This window comes from Prionailurus viverrinus, chromosome A1 (assembly GCF_022837055.1).
Source record: "Prionailurus viverrinus isolate Anna chromosome A1, UM_Priviv_1.0, whole genome shotgun sequence".
NCBI lineage: Eukaryota > Metazoa > Chordata > Mammalia > Carnivora > Felidae > Prionailurus > Prionailurus viverrinus.
In genome coordinates, this window is record NC_062561.1 from 19,033,074 (window position 1) to 19,048,668 (window position 15,595).

A 15,595-nucleotide genomic window follows, 5' to 3' on the forward strand; every position below is an offset into this window, starting at 1 on the left:
TAGCCCTCACTGATGTCCTGCGAGAGCAGCAAAGCCGGTGGATGGTGTTAATTGTGTTACAGATGGGGGGAATTTCATGCAGATCCTGACAGGCTTAGGATCATATTATCTGAGCTCATAACAGAGAGCAGGACTCAAACCCATGCCTTCTGGGCCCCCATCTGGTGTTCTTTCCCTAAGACCAGAGTCGGGGCTCTGGACCGTGGGTAGGGGTCAGGTCTAGAGAAAAGATAAATCAGCAGAAGCAGTGAAAGGAAGGCACTGCTTGGAAGAAACTACTGTGAATTTCAGCAAATTTGTAAATATTTGTCCGTCCATGGTTTAAATTCCACCCTGAGTCATGTTCTCCTTTGACCTTTGGCTGCATGGGGTCTAAACACAGCAGGCATGTCCAGGTACTTGTTTGTTGAAGGGGTGACAAACAGCGGATTCTTACAAAACCCCATCCTAGGCCTACTGAAGCTTCAGTTCCAGTTCTGAACGCCTTTACGGCAGGTGCAGCCTTGGGCCGGCCTACCTTATTTAGTGCCCTGGAAGATGAGAGTATTTATCAGAGAGCCAAAGTCTGTTGCACACCTGATTTGCCTTGTTGTTGTGCTGGAACAGCATGCTCGGTATTCCTTCGGGTGGCTGAGCCATTATTGTGTCTTAGATTGATAGATGTCCCCATTTATTGATGCCGCCTCTGTTCCGGCAAACTTGGTAACTCTGGTTAATGACCCTAATTGACTGTCGCCTGTCGCAAGTTGACAGAGAGTCCCTGAGGGAGACCAGGTATGGATCTGCAGGCTGGCTGAAAGACCACAGAAACCCCCTGAAGCTTTGGCGTTGACAACCAGCTAAGCAGGAGTGAAAGGCAGAGAAGGAACAGTGTGAGTGGTGTTGGGCACTTTCCACACACTAGAAGCTGAGAGCAAGGATAGTCGTGTGTCTGGCTCTCACCAGGTGATGGGCTGATATTTAATTCTCTGAAATGAAAAGTTTCTACTCAAAGCAGCGTCTTGCTCCTGGAAGAAGCCTCCCTCCAGGCCAGCTATTCTGAGACCTGGGTGTGCAGCCGACCGGCTGGACCCGGGGCACCCTCCTCCTGTCTGCCCGCAGCACCGAGGCCAGGTCACCTGGGGATAGGAGAGGGGGCTGAGATTGGAGGAAGCCCTTGATTTTATACTAACGTCTGATGTCAGTTTATGTAACTGTTGGACATAACTTGAGGATGAGTGAACATGTTAGGTCTATTAGGCTCTTGCTCATGGTTTGGAGGAAAATTGTTGGGATCTCCACCCAGGGCAGTCAGCTGGGGGGCTTACCCCCCAGGGGGGTGTCATCCCAGTTGTCCAGTGACAGTGGTATGCTGGCATTTAACGGGGGAGTATCAGGGAGCCCACTGTCCTGCTGTGAGCCTCTTGCTGCTTCCTTGCCCAACCCCATGTGCCAGCTGAGCTCCTGTGGCAGAACACTGCCCGGGTTGGAAAGGGTCTTATTTTCTGGCCCCCATGAACACTCACAGAGTAATTCCTGATGATGGATTTCTCAGGCTTCTCCCCATATTTTTGGACTCATCAGACCTCAGTTTCACAGCCCTGCTGGTGACTGTGGCCAGTGGTACCAAACCCTTTTGAGGTGAGGTGAATACTTCCGGTTTCTGTGCGTTCCTCCATTTAGATTTCCGACTTAGCCTTTTTGCCTCCAACTGTCGAGCTTGCTGACTGGCACTGGCTTCACTCCCTCCTTCAGTACTATTGCAGCCTCCTGGTGCCCTCTGTTGCTGAGGTCAGGAGGTCAGCGGAACTGGGAAGACACTTTGTGATGAGCAGCTTTATGGTTAAAAATTCATCCCGGGCTTTCATCTGGGCAGTTACGTTACATATCTGGTTGCTCCAGGTTGGATTTTTGGGCATGTGGGGATAGCCTTGGAACCTAGTTTTATAAAGCTTAGTGGCAGATACTCTGAAGTATTAATAACGGGTGCCTTTGGGGTGGTGGTGGGAGTATGGGTGACTTTTTTCCTCTCTCCTCCCCCCCCCCCTTCCTCTCCTTTTGATTTTGTTTTATGTGGCATTGTGTCTTACTTCTGGATGCTGTAACAAAATACCATCAACTGGGTGGTTTATTTTTTCATACATATATATAATTTATCATCAAATTGGTTTCCGTACAACACCCAGTGCTCATCCCAATAGGTGCCCTCCTCAATGCCCATCATCCACTTTTCCCTCTCCCCTACCCCCCATAAACCCTCAGTTTGTTCTCAGTATTTAAGAGTCTCTTATGGTTTGCCTCCTTCCCTCTCTGTAACTTTCCCCGCCCCCCCATACCCTCCCCCCTGGTCTTCTGTTAAGTTTCTCAGGATCCACATATGAGTGAAAACATGGTTATCTTTTTCTGCCTGACTTATTTCACTTAGCATTACACTCTCCAGTTCCATCCATGTTGCTGCAAATGGCCAGATTTCATTCTTTCTCGTTGTCAAGTAGTATTCCATTATGTATATAAACCCCATCTTCTTTATCCATTCATCAGTTGATGGACATCTAGGCTCTTTCCATAATTTGGCTATTGTTGAAAGTGCTGCTATAAACATTGGGGTACAAGTGCCCCTGTGCGTCAGCACTCCTGTATCCCTTCGGTAAATTCCTAGCAGTGCTATTGCTGGGTCATAGGGTAGATCTAATTTTAATTTTTTGAGGAACCTCCAGACTGTTTTCCAGAGTGGCTGCAAACTGGCTGGTTTAAACAAACCTTTGTTTCTCACAGTTCTGGAGACTGGAAAGCCCAAGGTCATAGTGCTGGTTGATTTGGTGTCTGGTAAGGGTCCACTTCCTGGTTTGTAGAGGGATACCTTCTTGCTGTGTCCTCAGTGGGTGGAGGGAGAGCTAGGTGGTCTCTTATAAGGACACTAATTCCATCCTGGGGGTTCTACCCTTGCGATTTCCTCTCCGTCTGATTGCCTTCCAGAGTCCCTCCTGAAATACCAGCATATTTGGGATTAAGGCTTCAGCATAGAAATTTGGGGGTGGGGGATACATTCGGTACATAGCACTATGACTGATGAAAGGAGCATGGGTTTTGCAGTCAGGCAGACCTGCGTTTGAATCCTAGTATTGCTACTTGGTAGTAGCATGCGTTCTACGTATTCTGTGTGTTGTGTTGCCACATGACAGTTGGGGCGTTGCTGTCAGCCTCCCAGGGTTGTGAGACCCTTAGATGAAACACCACGTGCAGGTTCCCAAGTGTTCCTCTCTTTGATGGTGGCTGTCCCTCACTGCCCGAGTGCTCTGCGTGGTGAATGCTGAATGAATGAATAACTGCTTGTCTCCTTCCAGTGATCTGCAGAACGCGGCCGCTGGTTCCTTCGCCTCTGCCTTTGCTGCTCTCGTGCTTTGCCCCACTGAACTCGTGAAGTGCCGACTACAGACCATGCATGAAATGGAGTCGTCAGGAAAGATAGCCAGAAGCCATAAGTAAGCACTGCTTGGGCACAAGTGTTGGGTCTCTGTTGCCTTGCTGCAGTATTTGTATATTTTATATTGTACTCAAACTAAGTGAGAGAAATGGATTTATCTACTCCGAAATACTGTTTTCAGAACTCTTTCCCCTGCCAGAGGATAACTTTCTGGACGGACTGCCTGTGATGGCTGCACCCACCCCCGCCCCCACATCAGAGCATTGTAGGCAGATATTTAATAGCTGGGAAGTAAGCCAGGAGCTAATACTGCTCTTGGCGTGTTGAGTGCGTGAGGCATGATCCTCAGCTGTGTAGGAGGCACATAGCAGACAGCTTTGGAACGTGTCTGAGAGCTGAGCCTTCATAAGTATCAGTTTGGGCTCGGAGATGAATATTTGATGGCCATTCCCAGGTCTCACATGGGTGATCACCCCACATGCCAGGGTAACTTCCTTACTTCCCTCCCTGATCCTTCACATGTACCCAAAGAGGGCCCATGTTCTAAAAAAACTCCTCAGAGCCCTTGTGAGCTACTCTGTGACCATCAACCCACTATCCTCCTCAGTCTTTTTTTTTCTAATAAATATTACCTCATTTATTCATTTATTTATTTGAGAGAGAGAGAGAGAGAGAGAGAGAGAGAGAGAGAGAGAGAATGAATGAATGAATCCCAAGCAGGATCCACACTCAGCACTGAGCCCAACACGGGGCTCAATCCCATGACCTGAGCCAAAATCAAGAGTCTGACACTCAACCAACTGAGCTACCCAGGTGTCCTTCCCCCTCAGTCTTTTAATGAGACCATATATTCATTTATTGAACATAGTATTCTATACCTCTATTAGGCCACATTAGTTAATCATGTTTAAGTCTCTTACCTTTTTTCTATAAGCAAATTCTTCCAAAAATTTTGAAAATTTAAATTTTAGTTAATATACAGTGCAGTATTGGTTTCAGGAGTGGAATTAGGTGATTCATCACTGACCTATGATGCCCAGTGTTCATCCTAAATGCCCTCCTTAATGCCCATCACCCATTTAGCCCATCCCCCCACCCATCTCCCTCTGTCAACCCGTAGGTTGTTCTCTGTCATTGTCTCTTGTTTGTTTCCCTCCCTTCTCTTCCCCTGCCTTTCCCACATGTTCATCTGTGTTGTTTCTTAAATTCCACATATGAGTGAAATAATATAGTATTTGTCTTTCTCTGGCTTATTTTGCTTAGCATAATACCTTCTAGCTCCATCCACATCATTGCAAATGGCAATGTGTATATATTTACACACACACTACATCTTTATCCATCAGTCAGTGGACACTTGGGCTCTCTCCATAGTTTGGCTATTGTTCATTATGCTGTTATAAACATTGGGGTACATGTACCCTTTGAATCTTTTTTTAATCCTTTTCCCCTTCAGTCTTTAAAATAGATTCTAGTCACCTCATGAGAGTGTGTCATATACAGTATGATTTATTTGGATTCTAAAGCAATTTATTGTCTTTGTTAATCTCAACACTTGTTTATTTATCTTAACATCTGGCTGACCAAAGTTCTCGTCAGTGTGGTTTACTCAAAGTCTGTAAATCTGCTGGGAAAAAAACAGATAAATCGGCCATTTACAGAGTTAGTCTCCTCCTAGTGAGGATGGTGTTTGATTAACAGAGCTCTATATCCTGTACCCTGGAGATTCATTACAGCCAGTTTGAATCTAGTCCTAGCTTAGGGGTCCAAAAATGTAAGTCTTTAAAGCTTTTTGTTGAACTATAATACATATGCAGAAATCATAAGTGTGGGGTTCTATAGTCCTAAAACAAACATAGTTGAAACCAGGGCCCAGATCAAGAGGTAGAACATTAACAACACCCAGAAAGTTGCTCTCATGCCCCTTAGTAAAGGTACTTTTAAGAAAGTAAATTTTGGGGCCAAAGACTTAGGAAAATGGATACCTTGCACAAAAGTAAATATTGGTTGACTGTATTTTAGGTGTGGCAGTGCCCACGCAGGGGTGTAGTAGCTTAGGGTTAAAACTTGGATTCAAAGGCACTGAGTTGAATTACTCTGTTACATTCCCATTGTAGAATGGGAGCTGAGTTGCAGGAAGGACCTGGCCAGTAGGTGATGCCTGAGGAAGCCTTCTGAAAGGCCTTTTATTACCTTCGGTTTGATCCTCCACTGGTCCAAGCCAGGGTCACCTGCTGAGCTAAGTGAGAAGCGAGGGGTTCTCTACACTGCACTGAGCAGGTGTTTCTGGTACTGTTTTTCTGGTGGGTAAAGCCTGCCATGGTGCCCACCGTCAGGAAGAGGGGTCTAGCAGAAAGTGTCCTGCATCCCGGCTGCTACAAGGCTCTGAGCGGCTTGAAATGAAAATTATTACATACCTACTTCTCGAAAAACGAAATTCTTGGTGCTTCTTGCCCTACAGGAATTTTTTTGAGAGAGAGGGCACAAGCAGGGAGGGGCAGAGGGAGGAGACCGAGCATCCAAAGCGGGCTCTCTGAGGACAGCAGAGAGCTTGATGTGGGGCTCAAACTCACCAACCGTGAGATCATGACCTGAGGCAAAGTCAGACTGAGCCACCCAGGTGTGCCCCACCCTCCAGGTATTTCTAAGAATTTCCTTTGTCTTGCCTTCAAGTAACATTTACTCCGTTGTTCATTTCCCTGTACGAGCCCAGAGGAAAACAAACCTGAAGCACCTGAACCAAATGCCTCAGTACACATCAGTTCAAAACAAAGGTTGGGGAGGGTAGGACTGGTGGGAGGTAGGGGCCTGGGCAAATACAACACCATTTTATTTTTGCTGAGTTTGTACAGCTCCTTATTGTAATTTCACTCATTTGCTGTTGGAAAAAGATGGGTATTGGCTCTCTTACAGCTTTGATAACGACCTCTAGAATGTATGAATGCACTTTTTATTTTCAAATGAAGAACTAAGGAATTTGTTTATTGAGGGCCAGAGGATGCAAGCCATAAAAAAAAAAAAAAAAAAACTTATCTGGCTTTCACAAACCTCTCTTTCTCTGCTTGCCAAACGGGGTTGGATTTTATTTGCACATCTTCGGAGGGTCCTTTACACGGGGCGGGGGTGGGGGGGAGCTGTGGGGCAGATTCCTGAAGAGCCCCTCCAGAGAGGGGTCCTTGGGTGGGAGGGGTGGGAGTGATGCCCGGTGCTGTCTGCGTCTTTCCCTTCTGCTTCGTGTGTGCTACAAAAGTCATTGCATGTGATGTGAGCCCAGCAGTTAGCCAAAAGGAACTCTGTGAGCTCCCTCTGCCATGTCCGTTCTGGTCCGGGTCCATCGCTTGTTTTGTCCACGGCCAGAGCACCTGATTTTCCAAAACTCCAGGGAACTCCTTTTCCATGTGTACTCTCAGGCCCTCCTTTGCTGAGTAGGCTCGATCCCCAGCCCACTTGGGACGTGTGAACACCATGCTTCCGTGTGAGACGGGGTTCTGGTGCAGTCTGTTGAAATCTTGGTGGGGGGTGTGGTGGGCACACCCAGCTTTGTACAAATGCACTTTAATGAAATGTCTTTGTCATCGGATAGTTTATGAGAACACTGGTCCTAAAATAACTGCGCTTCTCTGAGATTTCCTCTCAGTAGAAGCCTTCTGTTCTCAGAATCCGGGTCCCTTGGTTTCTAGAATCAGCCGCTGCCTGCCCTAAGCGCGGCTCACTGTCTCCTCACAGCACAGTCTGGTCCGTGGTGAAGAGCGTCCTCAGGAAGGACGGCCCCTTGGGCTTCTACCACGGCCTCTCCAGCACTTTACTCCGAGAGGTGCCAGGCTATTTCTTCTTCTTCGGCGGCTACGAACTGAGCAGGTCGTTTTTTGCATCAGGAAGATCGAAGGATGAACTAGGTAGGTGTGCCCACGTTGACCCAGTCGGCTGGGATGGGCTGTGCCCCAGAGTGGCGTGGTGGCCAGGTGTGCTGTTGGGAGTCTGTCTGGCGTTTCTGGAGGCCGGCAGGGAACTTGGCACCTTCCTGTCGGTGTGGTAATGTCCCCGGGACGGGGGTGAAGCCGTGCATCCCAAACTTCTTTACTGGAATAACATGTGTTAGGGGAGAATATCAAAATTACCTTCCCTGTGGGAAATCTCCAATAAATGGGTGAATGGCCCATAAAGGATTTTGCAGTAAGCTTAAAACTTGGTAATAAATCTCAAGAGTGCTTCCAGAGCGCTGAAAAGTGTAGTTCTTTCTAGATAATCCTATTGAGCTGCTTGACTCATGTCATGACTCATGACAAACCATGGCCACGTTTGGCTCCCATGAATGATTCCTTTTTTTTCTCAAACACCTCCCTTCAGTGTTTCGGACTCACTCTGGGGTTCGGCAGCTCCCAGGCTTAACCGTTGTGCTTAATAAGACAGTTTGGGTTTTCATGGTAAAGGAAGAATCAGGGCCGTGAGGCATTAAAATATCGAAACACTTGAGAGGGAGAGAGGTGAAGAGATCGTGGCCTGTGTCTCAGTGGCCACCGTTCTCATTCCTCCCGGCGGGGCGTGCTGCTTCTGTGTGGGCCGGCCCCCTGGAAGACAGGCCACAGTGATCAGCACGGACCTGGCACAATGAGGGGCCGACCCCGAGTGCCACAAGGGACCTTGTGCCCGAAGAGCTTTGGCCGCTCCTTCTGAGGACTGTGCTCTGCGCATTAGCAATTTTATTTGCACCTGCCTGCAGCCGCTGCTACCCTGACCTGTGGAAATGCTGTTCTTGAGGCAAAACGCTGTTTGCTGATTTCCTCGCCTAGGCCCTGTCCCTTTGATGTTAAGCGGTGGAGTTGGTGGAATCTGCCTCTGGCTGGCCGTGTACCCAGTGGATTGCGTCAAATCCAGAATCCAAGTCCTTTCCATGTCTGGAAAACAGGCAGGATTTGTCGGAACCTTGATAAGCATCGTGAAAAATGAAGGTGAGTCCGCTCGTTGCAGAAACAGAGTAGGTGTGTCCAGTGTGGTCGTTTCTCCGCCAACCTTCCCGAGGTCGATCGGGGAGTGTGGTTGCGCTCTCCCCCTGCCGCCTCTCTCCAGCCCTGGTGCTGTTTTCACACCCTTTCTTTAGACTCCTTTCATCCTCAGCCATGTTTGAAGTTGTTATCCTTCACTTCTGGGCCAGTAGTCTGTTCTAAGTCACCTGGGGGGAACTTTAAAAATACGGTCTGTGTCCAAGGGGATGAACGTTTTGAAGCCGCACCATTTATTTTACACAATACAGATGGGATCAGAAACGACCTCTGACAGAGACACTGAGGGATTTAAAGGAACGCGCAACAAATTCTTAATGCTAAGTCCTCCTGAAGGCCATTTGCTATTCATTGTGAGAGTTATACAGGAATATAAAGGCTCTTCAGGTGATGTTTGTATAAAGCCAGTTTCATGCCACTAGTGAGTCAAGACCTGTTCTTCTGGCAACCACTATACAACTTGGGATGTGAACTTCTCTGTCTTGATTAAAAAAAAATTTTTTTTAATGTTTGTTTATTTTTGACAGAGCGCATGCAGGGGAGGGGCAGAGAGAGTGGGACACACAGAATCTGAAGCAGGCTCCAGGCTCTGAGCTGTCAGCACAGAGCCCGACGCGGGGCTGGAACTCACGAACCATGAGGTCATGACCCGAGCTGAAGTCAGACGATTAACAGACTGAGCCACCCAGGCGGCCCTTGATTTTTTTTTTTTAATGTTTATTTTTTTGGGGGGGGGCAGGGGAGGAGGGAGAGAGAATGAGAACATGAGTGGGGGAGGGCCAGAGAGAGAGAGAATCCCAAGCAGGCTCTAAACTGTCAGCTCAGAGCCAGACGCAGGGCTCAGTTCCACAAATGATGGGATCATGACCTCAGCCAAAACTGAGTTGGACGCTTAACCGACTGAGCCACCCAGGTGCCCTTCTGTCTTGATTTTGAGCGAGAGCACAGTTACGGTGTGTGGCAACAGTTTGGTTCATGTCCCAAAGCTGCAGAACACTTCATAGTTTCACAGAGTCCTCCCACCTCCCTTACCCACCTGGATCTGCATAGCCACCTTGGGCCGTGCCAGCAGTCGACACGGGACTCAGACTTAAGCGCCTGTGCTCTTCGCCCGATGCTTTATGGTCCCTGCCCCCCGGGGGCCCTGGGCTGCCAGGTGAGGCCTCCGCTCTGCCTGATCCATTTCCTGGGGATGAACCAGGCATGAGATTAGGGTGTGTTACCTGAGCATCCACCAGCTTTGCTGGGAGGCCTGACGCTTGTCCTTGTTTCCATTAGTCCGTTTCGTTCCTGTTAGTCCAGGGAAACCTGGAAGGAAGTTCTTCCATCACCTACCGCTTTGTAGTGCGTTGTCTGGATTTGTAGGTACACAGCCCTGTGCTCTGCAGTTTCACGTGATGTCTCAGACTTGGGTCACTTTTTGTCTTCTAGGAATAACGGCCTTATATTCTGGACTGAAACCTACTATGATTCGAGCATTCCCTGCCAATGGGGCGCTATTTTTGGCCTACGAGTACAGCAGGAAGTTGATGATGAGCCAGTTTGAAGCATACTGAAGTGTCCTGGTGAACCTAGATCCAAGTATCGGCGTTTGAGGACAACAGTTCATCTCAGGGTTTCGTGGAGTACAAGACCAATGTAGAATTACTTTGGTTTCATAAGAATTTTATTTTTTGGTCTTCCCTTATCCTACCCTAAATCTTAAACTTTATGGAAGAGCCTCTATTTTATATCCTATAATTTTTGCCTGTAATTGAAAAGTTGCTGCTCTTGTCCTCGGTGGGACATTTAGGGTGAGCCGCTGGCCCCTGTGTCCAATCTGAAAGGCTAAATATAGTTCTGTCAGGGCTTTTGCATAAACCTGTATGTGTCCATGCAGTTTGGATGGTTGCATGTTGTTAAAAAAGCAAGGCTGGTTCCATGTTTAGTCTCAGATCTCACCAGAAAAACCCAGAGGTAACCATGTTCATGAAATGGCTATAAACGCATACTTGACTCATTGTAGATGTAGGGTCTCTTTTAAAATCTGCTTAGCACATGCACTACACTAAGCAGCTAAAATTTTAAAAAGTTTTCCTGTGGTGCTTGAAAACTAAAATATCAATCTAGAACTGGTAGAGGAGAGCACACTTGCATACTGGAGTGGCTTCCGTGTTACTGATACAAATTTAGAGTAAGCATCTTGGAATTTCCCAAGATGTTCTGTTAAAATAGTGCCATTCATTTTCTAGATGGGGCCACATTCTAAGTGGGATCTAGGCCTAGAGCGGCGTAGCCTTACCTGTGCCGACTTCCCTTCTCCCCTCCCAAAGAACTTCCCCTCTGCTGGGCTTTAGGTTGAGGAAGGGGCTGAGGGGAGGGGACTGTGCTGCTTTGCTTTGTGAAGGCCAATGACTGACAGCAGCCCTTAGCTTCTGTCTCTGGGTCCTGGCCTGGGTAGGATTCCAGAGTATTCCTTTGGACCACCTATGGGCTGTTGATCCACTTTTGAACACTCACTTATTGCCTCCACCGATCAGAAACCCTTCCAGGGAGCAGAGTGCCAAAGCCAAGAGAAGCCCTTTTCCCTGGCTGGTGACTGAGTGATGGTGCTCGTGGGCAAAGTCCTCTCTCCGATGGAACTGGACACAACATAGTGCGTGTCCCCCACAGTGAGTGATGTCGGGGCTGGCCCTTTCTGAAGTTTATCTTGGGATCCGTAACTGCTTGCCATGTTTCTTACGGAGTTGGAGCCTTTTACATTTGGTACCAGCGGTCAGTGGATCCTCATGATGATTATATATAGGGGGTGACTTTATACAACAAGGAAACAAGCCGAGTAATTAAGTTCTGCCATATGTATGCACTAACAACAACCACAGAAGCTCAGGTCACCTGGTCTAAGAGGATCCTTCTTGTCACCACTTAGGCAAGCCCCATCATTCCGTGCTGCTCCAAGACCAGCAAGGACTCTCTCGGTAACAAGTGTTTTTAAGCAGGCTGACCTGTGTCTGTCCCGTGTGCTTCTGTCATTGTTGGCACAATGAAAGCCTTGCGTGAAACCTCCGGTTTCCTTAAGCTTTGTGTTCTGCAAAGCTTCTGACATGCCCAAAGCAGGAGGGTCAGGGAAGTGACATGCTGACCCATGGGGGCTGCTGTGGACATTTGGGGAGGGGTGCTCAGTGTTGTGCCTGATGGACTCTGGAGCAATGGCTGGTCAGCCACCTGTGTTTTCTTTGAAAGAAAATCATTTTTCTACCTTTTCTCTCCATACCTTAAGTGGTCAGTAGCTACTGAGTGGTGCTTCATCTGAACAGGCCTGGACCGAAGCAAAATAGAAAATGGGGCTGGCTTCCAGCAGGAAGTGAGCTACCTGAGAATCCGTGAGCCCATCTGAGTTAGGCCTGTTGGCAGGGGACCTTCTCATACGTTGTCCTTTTAAGATTCAACTAAACATCTGCAATAGTGGCAGTCCGAGGCAAGGAAAAGAGTAAGGAATGAAACCTAAATCAGGGGAATTATTTTTTTCCATTCTATTTGCTTAATTCATGGTTCAGTATTTGAATACAATTTGTACCATTTCAGATCTGTACTCCAAAAATAGTAAGTTGAAGTTGTGTGTTTAAAGCAATTCTGGTGTTCTATCATTAAATTATTTACCTAAAATTTGAGTACATGAGTTGTTTTAAGTATTTTACATGCTAAGAACCAACTGTCAGGACTGCTTAAGAATATAGTAAGGTTTCAAGGTGGTGGCTTCATTGCAATGAGCATTTTTTTTTTTTTTTTTTTTTTGGTCAGCATCATTCTTGATGTAAAATAATTTCACTGTAAGTAAATTGACAAAAATGTGTTCTTTATTACACTGCAGTTGTGAAACTTGGCCCGCTAGCATTAATCTCCCTCTGCCAGGTGGTACCTGTGATGTTTCTGATGGGGCAGGATGCTGTTCTATTTCTAAAAAATAGTGAAACTTGCTATTCAGTTTTGGATAATTCTATTCTGGGTAGCAAATTCTATTTAAGAAAACTGGTATCGTTCTGATGTATTATGATGTAAGTTTTTCAAGTTGTTCAAAGGAAGTATTTACATTGGGTTCTAAGGTGGAAACCTCCCATAAAATCTCTTTATAGGAGCAAAAGCACGATAGTGTGGCACCTCATAAGGGCCAGGAATCTTGATGCACCTTAGAGGGTTAGAGAAGAGAAACCCCGGCTATGATATTTCAAAAAACAAGAGACTTAATGGGGGTTTCCTTCCTCCCTTCTTGCCAGTATTGAGAAGGGCTAGACCTTACTGCTCCTCACTGAGCCAGCTCGGTATTTTCCCACTGACCTAAGCCTGCCACCTGATCTGCCCGCTGTAGCTCACTGCTGCATGGGTTTTAAAGGATACAGTACAGGGGCATCTGAGTGGCTCGACTGGTTAAGCATCTGACTTCAGCTCAGGTCATAACCTGGCCATTTGTGAGTTTGAGTCCTGTGCTGACATCTCAGAGCCTGGAGCCTGCTTCAGATTCTGTGTCTCCTTTCTCTGCCCCTCCCCCCTTGCACTGTCTCGCTCTCTCTCAAAATTAAACATTAAAAAAATTTAAAGGCAACAGTACCAGCTGTTCTGCTGCAACACATTCCTATCACAAATTACAGGAAGTAATGTAGTCCTAACACGTTGAGAACTTGAAAGACTTTTCCTCCAAAAGGAGCCTTCAGGTAGGTTGCTGCACTGGCAGCTGGGACCCCTTGTGGGCTGACTGGAGGGAAAAAGTGAACCTTTCATGCCATGTTCATAAATAAGGACAGTCAAGGTACAATGACGGGGAAGGTACTTGGAATAAAATAGTAAGAGAAAACGCTTCCCTGGGGACACAGGACTAACCGATATTTGCAATGCAAAGATGACCTTTCTTCAGAGTTCCCTAAACTTAAGTGAACTTGGCTGTGAGCAGAGTTGGTGAAGAAGGAGGTGGACTTTAAAAGAATCTAGATTTCTCTAGGCAAACATTTCCTTTGACTCCACTCGTGAAGGTGCAAAAATAAATAGAATATTCAGTAACCGCTGCTTGTGTTTACCGAGATTCCTGTGCCCTCCCCGAAGTCTGCGTGTGTAATTAGCCCATGCACTGGTGGGTCTGCTTGTGTGCACAGTTTTCTGGGTTGAAAACAAGCAAGTCTTTGTGCCAATCTGATGTTTGTTAAGTAGTTTATAAATCAAGCAGAGGAAGAAAACAGAAGTGACCTTTCTGATCTGAAATTAAAATGTAAAACAAAGCAGGGAATACTTGTATTTTAGATAAGTAAACTCAGATTATTGGGAGGAATCATAATTCTTAAATATTTTAAGGTTTGTTATTTAAAGGTTCTTCAAAGTGATAATTTGGAACATAGTACATAAGAACGTTAGTTCTCGCAAACATGACCTAACTCCTTCAGAAAGTAAGAAGCACCCTTGAGATTTTACTTTGTATGTATTTAATAGGTTTGGCAAAAACATATGTACATGAATGTAAATATAAGTATACCAGCAAGGAAGGAGGTTTAGAAGCTACAAATATGTGGCAGGGATTGTGAAGAACATGATTCTGTCCGAGAAAGGGAACTACGCTTAATTAGGTACCAGCTACGACCTCATCAAAAAATACCTCGACTGCAAACTCTGGACGGTAAATTTTCCATGTTTTTGGTTTATGGGGATTATCCAATTCATTTCTTGAAAGATAAAGCCTAGAAAAGCAGAAACATCATTGCAAGCACAGAAGGGTAAAAAAGGAGACCCACCTGCCACGGTTAGTCGCAGCCTCTGTCCGATCCCCTCTAGCCAGCTCCCCACAGCCAACCAAATCTTAATCATCAGTAATTACAACCACAGCCAACCAAATCTTAATCATCAGTAATTACACATCACCGATTCTTTTCACGTTGCCTTTTATAGGATTAAGGACATTTGACATTAATAAATTGCCATGTGAAATCCTCCAGAGAGACTAGGTGTGTATTAAAACCAAGTAATAAAATACCGAGTCTTTTAAATGAGGACAGAGGCATTTTTGACCAGTTAACCACCTTGCAGCTAATAAAACAGCTATACCAAGCAGTAGGGAAAATTAGATCACTTCTCTCCTCACTTTTATAGGTTTCTAACTCATTGCCTCTCTAGTATGATCAATGTGTTTTAAAGGAAAAAATTGTGCCCCGTGGCAAGAACCACTTTGGAAGAGTAACACCCAATGAAGTTTCACCCGGATCTCGACTGAGGGGCTTGGCTCAGGTTGGGAGTCAAAGTTTATTGTTTGTATACACCCAGGGAAAAATTGGTAAAAATTCCCCCATCAAATCCAAAGTTCACTCTATCCATTAAATAGGTGCATCAGAAGGATGTAGACCAGATATTCAACTTACTGTTGCCTTTACTGGACTCGAGGTGTGAGAGGAGGTGGTCAGATTTGAAGAAAAGGCTGGGATTATATGTAATGGGAACTGTCGATTCATGCCACATACAGTCACAGCTACCTCAAAACTCCGGTTCTGGAATATTTTTCCCTTTTTGTATTGGATGATGATTACGGTATGGTGAGAACAATACACCTCAAATTTTCAGCGCTGAAGAACAAATACTCCTTAAAGTACTAGAGGACTAGAATTCTAGAGAATGTCTAGACTCAGGAATGAGTTTCCAGACAAGAAGTTTTCTTGGAATAATCTTCAGTCAATAACTACTTTTTAAAAAAAACTTTCCTAGGTGCCTGGGTGGCTCAGCTGGTTAAGCCTCTGACTCTTGGTTTCGGCTCAGGTCATGATCTCCTGGGTCCTGGGTCAAGCCCCACTTTGGGCTCTGAGCTGACAGTGCGGATCCTGCTTGGGACTCTGTCTCCCTCTCTCTGTGCCCCTCCCCCACTCAATATACTTTTTAAAAAATAAGCAGAGGGGCGCCTGGGTGGCGCAGTCGGTTGAGCGTCCGACTTCAGCCAGGTCACGATCTCGCGGTCCATGAGTTCGAGCCCCGCGTCGGGCTCTGGGCTGATGGCTCAGAGCCTGGAGCCTGTTTCCGATTCTGTGTCTCCCTCTCTCTCTGCCCCTCCCCCGTTCATGCTCCGTCTCTCTCTGTCCCAAAAATAAATAAACGTTGGAAAAAAAAATTTTTTTAAATAAGCTTAAAAATGATTTTCTAATAACTAAACTGGGAAAGGTTTTTTTTTTTTCTTTTCTTTTTGAGAGAG

General features: G+C 46.2%; 2 protein-coding genes across 11 annotated transcripts in view; one reads left to right on the forward strand and one right to left on the reverse strand.

Annotated features, from left to right (window-relative positions):
• Positions 1-12,015, forward strand: part of SLC25A15 (solute carrier family 25 member 15) — a 36,388-nt gene extending 24,373 nt beyond the window's left edge. For both annotated transcript variants that reach the window (XM_047873045.1, XM_047873055.1), the window contains 4 exons: positions 3,324-3,461; positions 7,130-7,299; positions 8,194-8,352; positions 9,835-12,015. In XM_047873045.1, coding sequence (XP_047729001.1) covers positions 3,324-3,461; positions 7,130-7,299; positions 8,194-8,352; positions 9,835-9,959 — 592 coding nt within the window. In that variant the 3' untranslated portion in view covers positions 9,960-12,015. The remainder of the gene's footprint in view (positions 1-3,323; positions 3,462-7,129; positions 7,300-8,193; positions 8,353-9,834) is intronic.
• Positions 12,016-13,852: 1,837 nt separating this feature from the next.
• LOC125173614 (phosphatidylinositol 3,4,5-trisphosphate 3-phosphatase TPTE2-like) overlaps positions 13,853-15,595 on the reverse strand; it is a 171,052-nt gene continuing 169,309 nt past the window's right edge. For all 9 annotated transcript variants that reach the window (XM_047872981.1, XM_047872974.1, XM_047873017.1 and 6 more), the window contains one exon: positions 13,853-14,102. In XM_047872981.1, the coding sequence (XP_047728937.1) occupies positions 13,988-14,102 (115 nt within the window). In that variant the 3' untranslated portion in view covers positions 13,853-13,987. The remainder of the gene's footprint in view (positions 14,103-15,595) is intronic.